The following is a 15,593-nucleotide window of genomic DNA, read 5'->3' on the forward strand; positions in this document are numbered from 1 at the left end:
AGCCAAGGTGTAGAATAAAGCTACAGGTGAAGAATATGGTGTAAAAGTTAACTTATTTCAATAATTCAACTAGAATATGGTGTAAAAGTTAATCTATTTCAATAATTCAACTTAAAAGGTGAAACTAATATATTACCTAGTCTTATTACATGCAAAGCAAGATATGTTGAACCTTTATTTGTTATAATTTTGATGATGGAATTGTTTATTGATTTCATAAATTATTCTCTAATTTATTTTTTATTTGGGGTTTTCATAAACTGTGAGCCATAATCAGAGAGCAGCGTCGTGCTGGTGCAGGAAACTGCTGCACGCAGTGATGGACACTGGCTGATTTATGGTTCGTTGCACCAACGCAGAGCTTACGGGGTAGGATACGCAGGAACACGAACGTACGGTACGCGTCGCCACGTAACATCATGCAGCCACTTCTCGGCGAACACATGTTTTCTGTTCGATTCGGGTAATGGTTCAGTTTGGCGTCTCTTTGTAGTTGGTGGTGGTGGAACGCCAAAATAATTACTTAATGGCGCTTGCTTCTTGGACATTTTGACAAGACGTGTCGGGGTTTGTTCAGTAAAGCGGATCCTTACCTCTCTTCCTGCCCAACCCACCGCCGCAACGAGCATGGAGGGGGAGTAAGGACGCGCTGTGATTGGCCAGTACCAACTTTGAGTGGCAGTTCTGGGGAAAAGCTCTCGCAATAGATTTTTTAATATTAGTATTCTGGTCTGGCCACAACCAATAATATGAGCCCCAGCTGTTGGTACGCAAAAGCGCTTCGCAGCACAAGATTGACAGTGCACTGTGGATTTTGACGGCGCATGCGCTCTGGCGGCCCACTTATGTGCAGCCCTGAAAATAACACAGTTCTCCAGATGCCTACTGCTCCAAGTCGAGTGACAAACTCTAAGCAGCCTCTCCCTCTCTGGCCACTGTGGTCACAAAGCCAGTGATATTTTCATTTCCTAGGGATCTTTAGCGTCTTTGTCAATTAGGCCGTGTCCCTTTCGTAGCCAGACTTTAAGCTCCTGTGAACGATTTGGATTTGCTATCATCCTCACATCGTTACATCTTTCCTGATTGCCATTTCAGAGCGAACTCGTTTCTCCTCTGTTACCATCTCCCAAGGCAGAACGAAAGCTGAACAAAATGTTCCTCCACATCTGTATGCATTTCACAAAGCACAGCGAGGTCCTCCAGGACTGGAAAAAAACTTGTTATACAAATGGGGCTTTTAATAAGCCACAAAGTTTGAATCAGAAGGAAGTAGAAGATACAGAAGACATGACTGTGACAGTCAGCCCAGTTGAAGGAAAGCTACACATTAACTTCTGCTTAGTGTGTAAATTACAACGCCAGTTCCAAAAAAGTTGGGACCCAGTAGAATGTAAATTACATATCAGATGCTGAGACTGAGACATTTTTCCATTTCATGGAAAATATATGCTCATTTTGATAGCAGGGATGCATTTCAAAAGTGTTAGACTGGTGCAACAAAAGGCTGGAAAAGTAAATGGCACAAATGCAAAAAACTACTGGGGGAGCGTTTCACAACAAAGGTTAACTGACAACAGGTCAGTAAAGATCATCACAGAGAGGCAGATTGGAAAGCTGGAGAAATAAAACAAGACATTTGATTAAATACAAACACTGCACAGTATTAAAACCCTTATCAGGTGTCCGGGTCTGTGGGACCCCTTTTCAGATTTTAGCTTAATAAAAATGATGCAAATAATTATTTGTATTAACTAAGATTCATTGGCCGTGGCTCATTTTCTGTGAGGAACATGAATCAGAAAACATTTTCAATGAGTGTGTGTGTGTGTGTGTGTGTGTGTGTGTGTGTGTGTGTGTGTGTGTGTGTGTGTGTGTGTGTGTGTGTGTGTGTGTGTGTGTAATAGTCCTATCAAAGCTCCACCTGAAGTGTATCTATAGTGGGGGAGGGGGGGGAGGCAACCCCGCCACCCGCGAGACCAGGGGCCGACAAGGAAGAACCCGGAACCCAGGCCACCGGCAACCCCACAGAGGGGAGAAGAGGGCGGGAGGAAACCCACAGCCAGCGAGACCTAAGGCATATTGTACATTGTTACTATATTTAATATATATACATATATATATACGCATATGCATACACACGCATACACATACATATACTGTATATACACATACAAACCCAGTTTTCTTTTTTCTTTTTTTTTTTTTTTTTGGGGGGGTGGGTGTGGGGGGGTGACATCCGCTGCTAATCCAGGATGCGAGAACACACATGGAGGCGCACGTCGAACACGGAATCTGCAAAAAAAAAAACAAAAAAAAAACAGAACAGACACGAAACCGGCACAGAACCGGCAGAAACACGAGCAGCAACCGTCCCAGGTCCCGAGATCTCACTACTAATATGATCTGATAGAAGATTCCTAAAGTGGTTAATACATAAGCTGGACTTTTGTTTCCAATTCATTAGAATGTTTTCTTTGCGATACATAAGGCAGTGAGAACCAAGTGTACCAAGTTAGGTTCCATGTGAATATCTCCCAAGTGACCTAGTATGCATATCGTGGTGCACACTGGTATTCTGTAGTTGATCTATGTGGATAAATCCTCACAAATCCCCGTCCAGAACTTCCGTACCGGTGTACAAAACCATAAAGCATTCATATAATTATCAGGGGTGTTCTCTGTGCACTGTGAGCAGATATTACAAGTGACAAAGCCCATCTGGAACATCCTTTGTCCTGTATAATGTATTCTATGAAGAACTTTGTACTGTATAAGTTGTAAATTTGGGTTCTTAGTCATAGTGAAAGTGTTTAATCATAGTGAAAGTGTTTAATTTTCTTTTTTTAAGTTCCCATAAAGCTCAGTTTATCCATCCTTTACTCTTTGATTCCTAGTTACAGGTATTTTTTCTTCATTCTGCTCATATTTTGTGCCTTACGGACATCATAGTGGTGATGAATACCTGAGAACATCTGCCTCCGGGAAGGATGCAGAGAGAAGACAAATCATTTGCCATTATACAATCACCTAAAGTTGCCACTCAATAAAATGAGTTTCCTTCACCCATCTTTGCTGTTCATGATTTGTATTCTAGCATCGACTCCCGATTCCTGCAGTCTCTCTAACATCTCATGCTTTGTATTATTGTAGCCATTAAACTGTCTCAGTTTACTAATCATGAATGCAGCTCTCATCCTTGAGAATTAAATGGCTGGAAGTTCAATTCTTTGCAACAATAAGCAGAAAAGTGCTGCTGACGTCCTCATAACAATATCTGACTGTGACTGTGTAAGTGAATGTATTTAATCCTACTGTGTTTTAATACTGAACCCATTTTTGGATATTTTAGCTGTTTGGCAGGATATTGAGGTTCCGGTTTTGTAATATGAGTGGATTTAAAGCAGAATTGCTTGGCTTTAACCTTAAAATGTCACTTCACAATTGAACATAATATTATAGAAAAGGCCGCCCACCAAAATCCCACACCAGTACCATTAATTAAAGATTAGCATTTCCAAAAGAATTATGTTCATTTGTGAAATTACATTTTAAGATTTGACAGTAAATACCACAAAAAGTCCTTTATTGAAATGAAAACAGATGAACAACAGATATTTCTTGCATTCTTGTAATGACTTCCATGCCGTCAGGTGCACAACCATTCTTAAATATTCCACTTCTTCACATTTTGGTTTCATCTTTCAAAGGAATGATGTAGGCCTCACCTTTCACGAGGAATGACGACCGGCTTTGGAGGATGTTTTCTGGCAATCCAGTCAAGCCCCTCTGTTCTCGCCATGGCTTCTGATGGCTTTGCCCCCCGTGGAGAACCCCTTTCTGTTGGGCTTTCTTTTTTTGTTTTCCTTTTTTTTTTGGAAAAATAGTCTTTTGTCACATTAGTTATATAAATGTGACATGAAAAATTTTGGTAAGCGGTGAGAATTTATTATCCAGTTTAACATTTTCTGCTTCAAATTATGTTGATGTTATACAATTGTTTCTTCTCCCAATGGAAAAACAAAGGGGGGCCTGACAGGTAATGATTCATAGCAGAACATCAGTGCAAAAGGGGTGCATGCAAATGAAAAGAAAAAGACAAATCAAAACACTGTCTGGATATTGGTGGAAGTTCATGCTTTAGTGAGTCTGTGTCCATCCGTGTGTGTGAATCCACATTTGTTTCCAGAGTGGGTCTGTGTTTTGTGTGCGTGAGGAGCAGTGGAGCAGTGTTCTGTCTGTTTCCATCACTCCCCATATTATTTATGGAAATAAATGCACCAGACTCCCTATTAAACATGCCGCTCTCATTTTCAAGAAGCAGAGCATGATTCAAAGAGTGTTGCGCCGCCATCACATTAAGGCAAACGCTGTCGGGATGAATTGAAGCAGAGTCCCATTACTGGAGAGACAGGCTTTAACCTAATCAGTTGACTTAGCAAAGTGATGTTTCATTGCAAAAAGTGCTCATGATTAATAACTTTGACCACGGACATGCAGCAGAGGCGAGAGCTGCATAAGGAAGTCAGAGCACGGTGGCTTAGTGGTTAGCACTGTTGCCTCACAGCAAGAAGGTTCCCGGTTCGACTCCCAGGCCCAGCAGGACCTTTCTGTGTGGAGTTTGCATGTTCTCCCCGTGCTTGCGTGGGTTTCCTCTGGGTACTACGGTTTCTTCCCACAGTCCAAAAACATGCATGCTAGGTAAATTGATCATTCTAAATTGCCCGTATGTGTGAGTTTGTCTGGTTGTTTGTGGGGACTGCGGGTGGAAACTAGCATTTCGGCTAAACCCGGTGTATTTACACTGCTTAATGTAGTGTTCATGAATATGCATTGTCCCGTCTAAATAAACTTTGAAATAAGAGAGGCACTGTTATGCTTAAAGAGGAGATTATGGTTTATTTTGTGCTTTTAAGCTGAACACTTTCTTCAAACATCTTCTTTCCTGTGCTGGGGGTCTTTCAAGTGTGCATATCTTCAAAATTGGGCACATGGCGTGAAATCGTGTTGTTTGTATGTGGCTCCGATGGACTGGCGACCTGTCAAGGGTGGACCCCTGCCTTTCACCTGCGATGGGCTGGGATAGGCTCCAGCAGAAACCTGTCACCCTGTGCAGGATTAAGAGGGAATAGAAAATGGATGGAAGGCAACCGACAGGAAAAATGCGTTAAACTGTCAAATAGCATTGGTTGTCTCAGAGAAACCACCTCTACAACCGCAAAGGAAGAGAGTGCTTCCACCCATCAATGATCATTTTAGCCTCTCGTAAACGTGTTTTATAGAAATAATTACCATCAAACCAAGCCATGCATTTTTATAGCATTTTTCATTGTATTACATTCAAACCACGGCTAGGAAAATCAATCTAGTTCTGAACTTCACTAACTTAACTGGAGATCCTTTGCTGTTTTACTGCGTCGTGAACTGCAAACATCCTTCATAAACTATTATTTCTCTTGATTCTCTGAAGGACAGCACAGGGAGTGTGGGGAAGTGAAACTTGATCTCCTGGACATTTTCTACTCTGCAGTATGTGAGTCTCCATTGTCCTCGTCGCTCACATTTACATTTAAGTGGTCGTGAGTTTTCACAAAAGCCTCAGGGCCACTGTTGTGAGAAAAGTATTGCTTCTGTGTGAACACAAAACAGATGCAACGCTCCCCACAGTTTCCACGTGAACATACTACAATATCATTACATAGATGGGGAGATACATCTGATCTGTCCTCGTGGAAATGCAGGTGAACCAGAGATCGACCTTTTAAAACACTTTCATTTTAAAATTCAAGCAACTATTGAACCCCGGGAGGAAACCCTCCAAGGCAAAGTCATTTAAATCTCAAACAGCCCATTCATATATAGTGGATATTTTTGCCCCCGCACGAATTTTCATGTCTCTGAAGGAGACACATGAAAGCGCCTCTGAAGTAAAAGAACACTTTTATGTTTAAGAAAAGGATGGATTCCCTTTAAGGCCGATGAGAACAGGCCTGTCAAGTTGATGACATAGGCTGTTTAGTTGATTATCTGCACATTTGAATTGTTTAGCCAGTTTTGCATAAGTCCATATCATTTGTCATTTGTGTAGTTGACAGAAGGAAATCAGGAGGAAACTGTGTGTCGATGAGAGAAATGCATGACGGCACTGCCACCTAGTGTAAAAATAATAAACATGTGCTGGAGTCTTTCCGGGTCATTTCATCTGAATATTTTAGATCTGAAACTCAGCAGAGGTGTCTTCAGTATTCACATTCATTACTCAGGTAGAAGTATAGATACTAGAGTTTAAAAATACTCCTGTAGAAGTTGAAGTATCAACTCAAGTTTTTTACTCAAGTAAAAGTATAAAAGTACTGGTTTCAAAACTACTTAAAGTATAAAAGTAAAAGTAATGTAAGGGGGAAAAAAGCCATTAAGGACAAAAGCCATTGAAAATGAATTCATCTTAGTATAATGCAAATATATTAAAGAAGCATATATGTGTACTATTGAGCATTAACATGTGTTTCAGAGAGCAGCAGATATGATGACTAGTTGCCTATAAGTATTGTAATGGTGCAAAAAGTCAAACTTCAGAGGCATGTTATCATTTATCCTAACCTTTATTGGAATGTACATCCAAGTTTAGTTGCAGGAATCTGAGGGAACGGATGTAAGAACAAAACTGGACAAGAACATCTGAAACAACCACAACCAAATTCACTCTATCCGGATGGAGCAATTTAACTGGATAGTTTTATTTTTTTAAGGCCAAAGGGAAATAGAGTAACAAGGCTGTTTTTAAAATGTAAGGAGTAAAAAGTACAGATAATTGCGTGAAAATGTAAGGAGTAAAAGTAAAAAGTCGTCTGAAAAATAATTACTCCAGTGAAGTATAGATAACATAAAATTTCTACTTAAGTAAGGTAACAAAGTATTTGTACTTCGTTACTTGACACCTCTGAAACTCAGAAAGCTCTCAGGTGGTCAGGGCCAAAACAAGGCATTCAGTCTAATAGAGATCATAATGTAATATTAAAAGTACAAAAACAATGATTTGGTCTCAGAATGAGCAATATGCAGATGGAGACTCACAAACAAGTGCAGCAATTGCCAGAACCTCAGTTTATTTAGTGATTACACAGAGGTTATAGAACAACATGTTCACTTGTGGGTGGTCCCTGGACCCGGCTCACAATCTAATGATTCATAAGCAACTTACCAACTTGAAAGCAGGAATATCATGTTTTTGTGTATGTGTACGTAAGGGAGTCAACTGGAGTTGAGGGGGGATGAGGGGGGATGGCATCCCCCCTGAAATAAAAACGGTCAAAATCATCCCCCCTGTGGGCCGCTCGGTGGCGTAGTGGGTTAAGCAGAGGCTCATATACTGAGGCTACAGTCCTCCTCCTGCAGCGGTCACAGGTTCGAATCCCGGCCTGCGCACCTTTGCTGCATGTCGTCCCCATTCTCTCTCTCTACCCCTTTCCAGTCTGCATCTTCAATAAAGGGCCACTAGAGCCCAAAAAAATCTTAAAAAAAAAAAAAAATCATCCCCCCTGTAAAACTGCCATCCCCCCTTTCCATCCCTTATGTCATTTCATCAATGAATGTGGTTTTACTGCTATTTCAACATTTAGTCATCACCAGAAAAATAACTTATTTGACAATTTTTACCTTTTCACTTGAAATTGAAAAAACTTGAAAAAGTAAAAAATCTGCTAGTGGGACAAGATTCATCTTCTTATAGCAAAAAAATCTTGTTCCACTGGCAGATTTTTCTACTTATTTCAAGTAAAAATCTACTTGAAACAGGTGAAAATTGTTGTTTTTTCCAGTGATGAGTCTTGTTTTAAGTGTAATGAGATTTTTTTACTAAAATGAGACATTTTAACTAGAAATAGGACAAATATTCTTAAGATTTTGAGTTTTTGCAGTGATCCATTTTACTTATCCTGTGAAGGACAGAGTCATATTGATAAGTTCAGAAAAGTGTTTTTTATTGTTGTGTTTTGATGTATTTGATGTAAGCCCAGTGCATATTTAAAGCTTACAGAAGGCTGCATTTAACTGCTGCTATGTCATTCCTGCAGTATTTCTGCAGCTGTTTTGGTCACTGCTATTATTTGTAATATATTATATTATTTGTAATCAGCACAAATTATCTGTCCCCATATGATAAAATACACCACCCCCCCTGATTTCTTTTTACAACTCGAGTACTGTGTAAGGGTATGTATGGAGATGTATGCATGATGTAAGTGTTCATCTGACGCGTGCGTCCATGACATGTAGATCTGAGATAAGAAGATATGTGCATGACTGTGACACAGAATCATTTAATAAAGTCACTCAGATTTCAGTAAATATATTTTCCCTTATTCCAGCAATCAGTTCCCTTTGCTAACTGGAACTTTTCATTTGAGCTGTTTCTTGCTGCGTTCAGATGTCTGTCCGAGGGTAGAAAGACACAAAATGTTAATCTACACTTGTTGAAACAGAGCAAAAACAGTTATGCAGGCAGTCAGCAGCGTTATCCATGCACTATCCATGCACTCCTACTAAGGGTTATATGGATCTCAGCCAGAGGTGTCAAGTAACGAAGTACAAATACTTCGTTACCTTACTTAAGTAGAAATTTTGGTTATCTATACTTCACTGGAGTAATTATTTTTCAGACGACTTTTTACTTTTACTCCTTACATTTTCACGCAATTATCTGTACTTTTTACTCCTTACATTTTAAAAACAGCCTCGTTACTCTATTTCATTTCGGCCTTTAAAAAAAACTATCCAGTTAAATTGCTCCATCCGGATAGAGTGAATTTGGTTGTGGTTGTTTCAGATGTTCTTGTCCAGTTTTGTTCTTACATCCGTTCCCTCAGATTCCTGCAACTAAACTTGGATGTACATTCCAATAAAGGTTAGGATAAATGATAACATGCCTCTGAAGTTTGACTTTTTGCACCATTACAATACTTATAGGCAACTAGTCATCATATCTCCTGCTCTCTGAAACACATGTTAATGCTCAATAGTACACATATATGCTTCTTTAATATATTTGCATTAAACTAAGATGCATTCATTTTCAATGGATTTTGTCCTTAATGCTTTTTTTCCCCCTTACATTACTTTTACTTTTATACTTTAAGTAGTTTTGAAACCAGTACTTTTTTACTTTTACTTGGTAAAAAAACTTGAATTGATACTTCAACTTCTACAGGAGTATTTTTAAACTCTAGTATCTATACTTCTACCTGAGTAATGAATGTGAATACTGAAGACACCTCTGATCTCAGCTCTGTACAGGTGAAAGGTGGGCAGGACAAGCTGAATGTTCATTGCAGGGCCACATGTGGACAACGACTACGGTACACACATTTTCTCCTGTGTGTTATTATGGACCGTGGGAGGAAGTAGGAGTACCTGGAGAACTCGCAAGCTCCACTCATAAAGGCTCCTGCAGATTTGAACCAGGAGGTGGCAACGGTGCTGACCTCTCAGCAATGTCAGGGTCCTGGATCTGGATTCAAAGAAAGTAAAGGCTTCAGCTCCTCCAGTAAACCACAGCTCTGCACTGCTCAACTACAACCTCTGCCAGGAAAATATGGATTTAAGGACTTAAGGAATGGAAATCAATGTTTCATGAGTCAGGTTCAACTTTCTCCTATAAAGTTAACAGTCAATTTTTGTTATTTTTGTTTTATATTTCCTATAAATTTCAGGTCCCATTGCAATCCCGTTTGCTGGGCATTTCACTGGCTTTGCATGTTTTTCCTGAAGAACCGTTTCCTCAAGTTCTCATATTATGTTTGGTTGTTATTTTAGAGCATTTTATTTTGCGTTCCTGTTTGTTCAATGTTTGCAATGTTTCTCTCTCACATTCCCTCATATTTACCTTTTGTCGTGCCTGTTAAAACTTTTAGACACTGACAGGGAAAAACTAATTTCGTTCTTAAAACGGCTTAGTTGAATAATCATATGGAAGTTTAGAAAAGTAAAACCACAAATGTATTTCATAATTTTGAAAAGAAGTATATGTATTCCTAGAAAAGTGTCTGTTGAGCTTTACACCGCCTAAACAATCAGTAATTCAATCAGTAATCTGTCATTTGTGTCAAATCTGTGATTTTTGACTAAATAAAAGATATGAAGCTCCTGCAAAAACTTTACTTTATCTCATCCAGAGCTTAAAATATATAACATTTCACCTACTGTATGTAGTCTCGAGGCAAGACTAAAACTGACAGTAGCAACAGCTGAATGAAAAGTAATAAAAGTAAATTTAAGAGCTATTATATTGGCTTTTGAGTTGGATAAAGTGCAGCTTTGCTGATTTTGGTTGGAATTTGAATAAATAATGAAATAAATAAATAAGGGCAATAGAAGTAAGACAACACCGGTTAGAGCTTAAAACCCGAGATTATGATTATTAATGCAACATGTTGTCAATTATGTTTGCCAGTTGGTTTAATTCATAGCACTTTGGATATCCTCTCTGTGAAATGTGCTATTTACAGTAAATAAAGTTTGTATAGATATTCAATTATTGTAGAATCAGACTCGGTAGTCAGTTAGGTGCTGGTGGTGCTTTTCATTTCTGTATTTTCTCAGTTTTGTTGAAGAGTTTCTGTATTTTCACCTTAGACACCGCGAAATGTCTTCTTCAGCACGGCTTGTGGATTTTACCACGGTCACGTCACATGCTGCACATTGCATGTTTCTGTCCCTTTGACCCTGCTTTCTTCTTTAGAGACTCTGGTCAAAGCATAGCAAGATCTTATTCTTGTGTAAGCTGTGTACGTGAATGTTTTTGTTGTAAAGGGTTTACAACAGAGGCAGATCAATATAAATCATCTTGCACATTTTGTTTTCTTTATTTCTCACTTGTTCATTTAAGAAAGAAAAAGAAGAACACATTTCATTTCCTTTTTTTTCCTCTTTTTTTAATTATTTGAAGTCCTTGTTGTTCCGTTTATTTTTCTTACATCAGCATCCATGGGATTTGACACTTTTTCCATAACAAGCAAGCATCCCAGAAGCCCCGCAGCCACCAAGACAAACACCGTCACACAGGTTCACTTTCACAAACGGGAGAAAGGCTTACAGAGTCGCTACTGACAGGGCTCAGGGGGGCAAAGAAGGTGTTCAACAGCATCAACAACTTGAGAATAGAAGGAAGTCCCTCTCAGTCTGCAGCACGTCGTATACGTACATGTCACTCACATATCATTAGCATAACATGGTATAGAAAAAAGCATCCAAGCTGACAGAGCATCAAAGGGATATAAGTGTGTGCGTGTGTGTCGACTGAGGAGGCATGGGACACGGTGAGGATGGCATCGATTGCAATTCTTCACACACGCGTGCTGCGTCACAGCAACGACTGATGTGGCTAACTGTGTGTGTGTTTCTCCGGAGTGCTTTCAGCGCTATAACGGATTCTTTTCAAGGTGCAGCGGAGTCTGGATTCCTCAAACGTCGGCGCAGGACTTTGTAGGGATGTTGTTGCACCGTGACAGGATCATTTAAAAAAAATATGCATGTGTCTGCTCAGGTTGCTAGGGACAACGTCCAATCTACCCAGTGTTGCCACGACAAACAAAACCAAGGGAAGGAGAGTGGAGAGGGTCTGTCGCCACGGCAACAGCTTGAAACAACGAAAAGATCCAAGGGAGGGAGTTGAAATAAAGGAAGGGGGAAAGTGGACAGAGCAGCAGCTGCAAAGCTGTGTTGGTGGACTTCACCCTCATCAGCGCTGCCACCAAACTAACAGCGTCAGCCATAGCTGATGCTTAAAAAAAAAAAAAAAAAAAAAAAAAAAAAAGAAGGGAAGCAGCACTCGTTCAAACAGTTATAGAAACCAAACAAAACCTTGTGTGGTGTGGGATTTGACCCGGAGGTTGAGGTGATTTCCCATCTTTCAAATGCTTTGGAGACATAACTTTGCTACATCCCGCCCGCCTTGGATTCTTTAAATGCATGCTGCATTTGTAACACTGACACTTTGCCTTCAACAGGCATCCAGTTATCTCTAGGGGTTGGGGTTGGGAGTGGGGGCATTAGCGTCGGTTGCCCGGAGCAACTGAGTCTGAAAGCACAAACACAGAGTGGTGGTGGTGCCCGTTTGTACATCTACATTATTAATGTGTAAAAGTTAGAGAATGATTTGTGGGCTAAATGCAGAAAGAACGACTCAATTTGACGTTAAGAGGCAAGAACAAACTTTGGTCTCAGAATGTCAGAAGCTTAAACTGGTCTTAATTAAAGGAATAACTCCTCCTTTTGCCCGTGATGGAGCCTTGACGGTGGTTTCGTGAAAACAAGGCTGTTAAGAGATAAAAGATGGTCCTGATGAGCCCCTTGAGCGATTTGACATCCACCACAGTTAAGTGTCCCATCCTTCCCACGTCAACACTGCACACGAGTCACAAGTACAACAGCTCGTCTACTTTCAAGCATAAATCAATAGTGCTCAGCCCTCAGGCACCTAGTTACAGAATGACACTAAAAAGCAGTTTGACAACAAGGTAAAAACTCAAACATTAGAACATTTCAAGATATTGAGCAATTTTTCGTCTTTACAGGGGCTCTATCTCTAGAGTAGGCCCTACGAAAGCGCAAAATCTGGCACCTTTGAATCGGTTAATCCTGGCTATTTTACATCTTTTTTTTTTTTTATCTTACATCCTTCGTTTACCCCAAAGGAATAACAAAACAAGAAGCATCAAATCAAAGTATCAGTACAGCTCCTGTTGGTTCAGGCACATAAAGAGTAGAAAGTAAAGGAGGGAGTGTCATGAGTGTAAAACAGTCACATGTGGAAGAGGTGAAACATTCAGTATGTAAATGCACTGCTTGGTGATGAACGGCTAGTAAAATAACTCTCCAGCTGTCGATCGAGACAAGAAAAAACAAATAAAAAAGTGGAAAATGAGCAGCTGTGTAGTGAACGGCACTTTCCCCGCAAAAGCTCTCGATAAAGGACGGATTTGAGAGACAGTGAGACGAGGAAAGGCTTTGACATGAGTGAGTAAAACTTTCGTTAACCTGCATAAATCCTTCCCATTTATTCTGCTACTTAGACCTAAAACTTAGAGATAACACGTAAAGCTCTATTTACTACATGCTGAAGATCTCTGCTCTGCAAAACTCTCCATCCGGATTGCGATTCGTGTACCGTTTGCAAAACTGCAGGCGGGAAAACGTGAAGCGACTGCAATTAAGTAAAAAATAAGCTGTGTTTAATAGTCTCAAATCTTAAGGCAGCCCTCATAGCAAATCATCAAATTTCAAAAAGGATAACAATTACGATAAAACATAACTAAAGTCACAGGTATTCAGTGAGTCAAGAGCTTGTAGATTTGACGCGGCTGCAAAATTGCAAGGTTTCAATTTCAAACAACATAACACTTGTTTTGTACCCATACTTCATTTCAACTTCTCCCAAAATGAAAAGAATGAAAGGATATACATCCGGCATGAACTTTTATCCTCATTTCTCAACTGTGTTCAGTTTAGTCTCACCTGACCCCTTAATGTAAAACAACACCAACACAAAACTCAAAATGTTTTTTCCCATCACATGAGGCAGAACTTTCTCTTTTTTGTCTATTTCTTTCTTTCTTTCTTTCTTTCTAACTGTGTCCACTAGAATCAGGTTTTGGTGAAGAGGGTAGTTGGGTGAAAAAAACAACCAAATAAAAGGAGGAATTGTTAGATCAGGGCTGAAAGATGGCTCGCCCAGGTGCTGTGAAGGCTTCGGGTGATGACGTCGCCTCAGGTCCTCCGCAGCTACTGAAGGCCATCCTTCCACAAACCTGCATTTCCTCCTCTGCAGCAGGATGCAGCACTTTAACCCAGGGTGGTGATGTTGGCCCTGCCGCCCGGGGGCGCCACAATGCGCTGGGTGTTCCTGCGAGGAATGTTGTCATCGACTTGAGCACCTGTGAGAGCAAAGAAGTTCAATAGTTCAATAATACTTTATTTATACCTGACGGGACATCATGCAGTCATGTGTGTATGTGTGTGTGTAAATACATGATAAAAATCATCTGATTGTAGTGGAGTCTTAGTATTAGACAAATACAACCTCAAATGAACATATGTAACTTTTTGTCTCATAATTTAATCCATCATATATTTAACAAAAGTGAAGCCAAAAAAAATACTAAGTACCCCCTGCTTCAATCGCCTGAAGACCCACTTTAACCAGCAGCAATTATAATATGTCACCCACTAGATGATTTTAGCCGTCTGATCATTGTGGAGGAATTTAGGCCCATTCTTCTTGACAACATCGTTCCTGTTTTAACTTTTATTTGCTGGTTTGGGGTTTTCTCTCTGAAAAACAAGCAGATGGACTACATTGTGAGGATGTGCCGTGAGACTGCTGGCAAACATTTGGATGGACTCTGTCCCACGTGACCATAGTTACCGGAGAAGAACGGCCACCTGACTGCACTCACCTTCTCTCTACCTGCTCCAGGATACGCTCAGCTACGATGCAGGACAAATAGCTTTAAAAACTCATGTACTCATTGGAGTCCTAAACTGCGTTATTTAACATTCTCATTTTATTTTTCATCCACCCCAATGTAGATTAGCTGCTTTCCTTCAGAAATGTCTAATTTCATTTCAACCAAGCTTTAGCTGTTGAATGGGCAGCCTCACATTCGCCTCTAGAAGACGCTGGTGTAAAGAGGAGTTCATAGTTAACTAGGGGTGTAACAATATATCGTGCCACGAAATTTCGCGATACAAAAACGTCACAATACGTGTCGTGGAGGTGACAAAGTGTATCGCGATATTGGGTTATTAATATTAATCTATTGTGTTTACTAGTATTTTGGCCTCGACCCGCGGACCAAAATCTGACTCCGCTCAGAAAAAACTAGGACCGTTTTGCGGTCCCGATCACGGGACTCTTGGAGGGTTTTGAGCTCTGAACTTTTAAGGCTGGTGTAGAGTTAAGCCTTACCTTATTAAATTAAACCTTTTTCTGGTCGTGAGTAGGATAAACACGGGGAAACTTCTGCTGAGTTCCAGTGTACTTTAATGTCCCTCAACAGTGTAGGATTTTAGAACATCAACACAGCACCTAGTGCCGTACTGTGGCGTATCACTCCGCCCAATCTAAAACAGACTAATCACTACAGATAAACTGACTAGTGTCATTATAGTCCCTGATTTACATCAGAATATAAAGAATATATTTATAAAATAATCAACCCTGAATTACCAAAATAACCTTCTTAACAAAAATAAATCTCCTCTTACACTTATAAGGTGAGCATGAATCAATCTTTTTTATGATGTAAAATTGTATGTATTTATTTACTTTTATTTATTTATTTAATTTTAGTTGTTAAATTTCTGGAAAAGAAAAAAGTCAAATCATACATGAGAGAAACTATTCAGTTTGTGGCAAAATATTTGTACTTGTATGAAACTGAAGATGCATAATGCAAACCTGACATTTACTTTTAGTTCAGTTTGTGGAAAATGGTTGGCCTGGCTTTCTCTTTAAAACTTAAACAGTAATAAAGCATTACAAACTGTAACAATAGGGCAAATGCACAGCATTGTTTTGTATTTTGTGTCTTTCAAATAAA

At 39.8% G+C, this 15,593-nt stretch overlaps 1 protein-coding gene across 2 annotated transcripts in view; it reads right to left on the reverse strand.

Annotated features, from left to right (window-relative positions):
* Positions 1–10,887: 10,887 nt before the first annotated feature.
* Positions 10,888–15,593, reverse strand: part of dpysl2b (dihydropyrimidinase like 2b) — a 41,597-nt gene continuing 36,891 nt past the window's right edge. For both annotated transcript variants that reach the window (XM_061734441.1, XM_061734442.1), the window contains one exon: positions 10,888–13,925. In XM_061734441.1, the coding sequence (XP_061590425.1) occupies positions 13,834–13,925 (92 nt within the window). In that variant the 3' untranslated portion in view covers positions 10,888–13,833. The remainder of the gene's footprint in view (positions 13,926–15,593) is intronic.

The sequence above is a fragment of the Cololabis saira genome, chromosome 11 (genome assembly GCF_033807715.1).
Source record: "Cololabis saira isolate AMF1-May2022 chromosome 11, fColSai1.1, whole genome shotgun sequence".
NCBI lineage: Eukaryota > Metazoa > Chordata > Actinopteri > Beloniformes > Belonidae > Cololabis > Cololabis saira.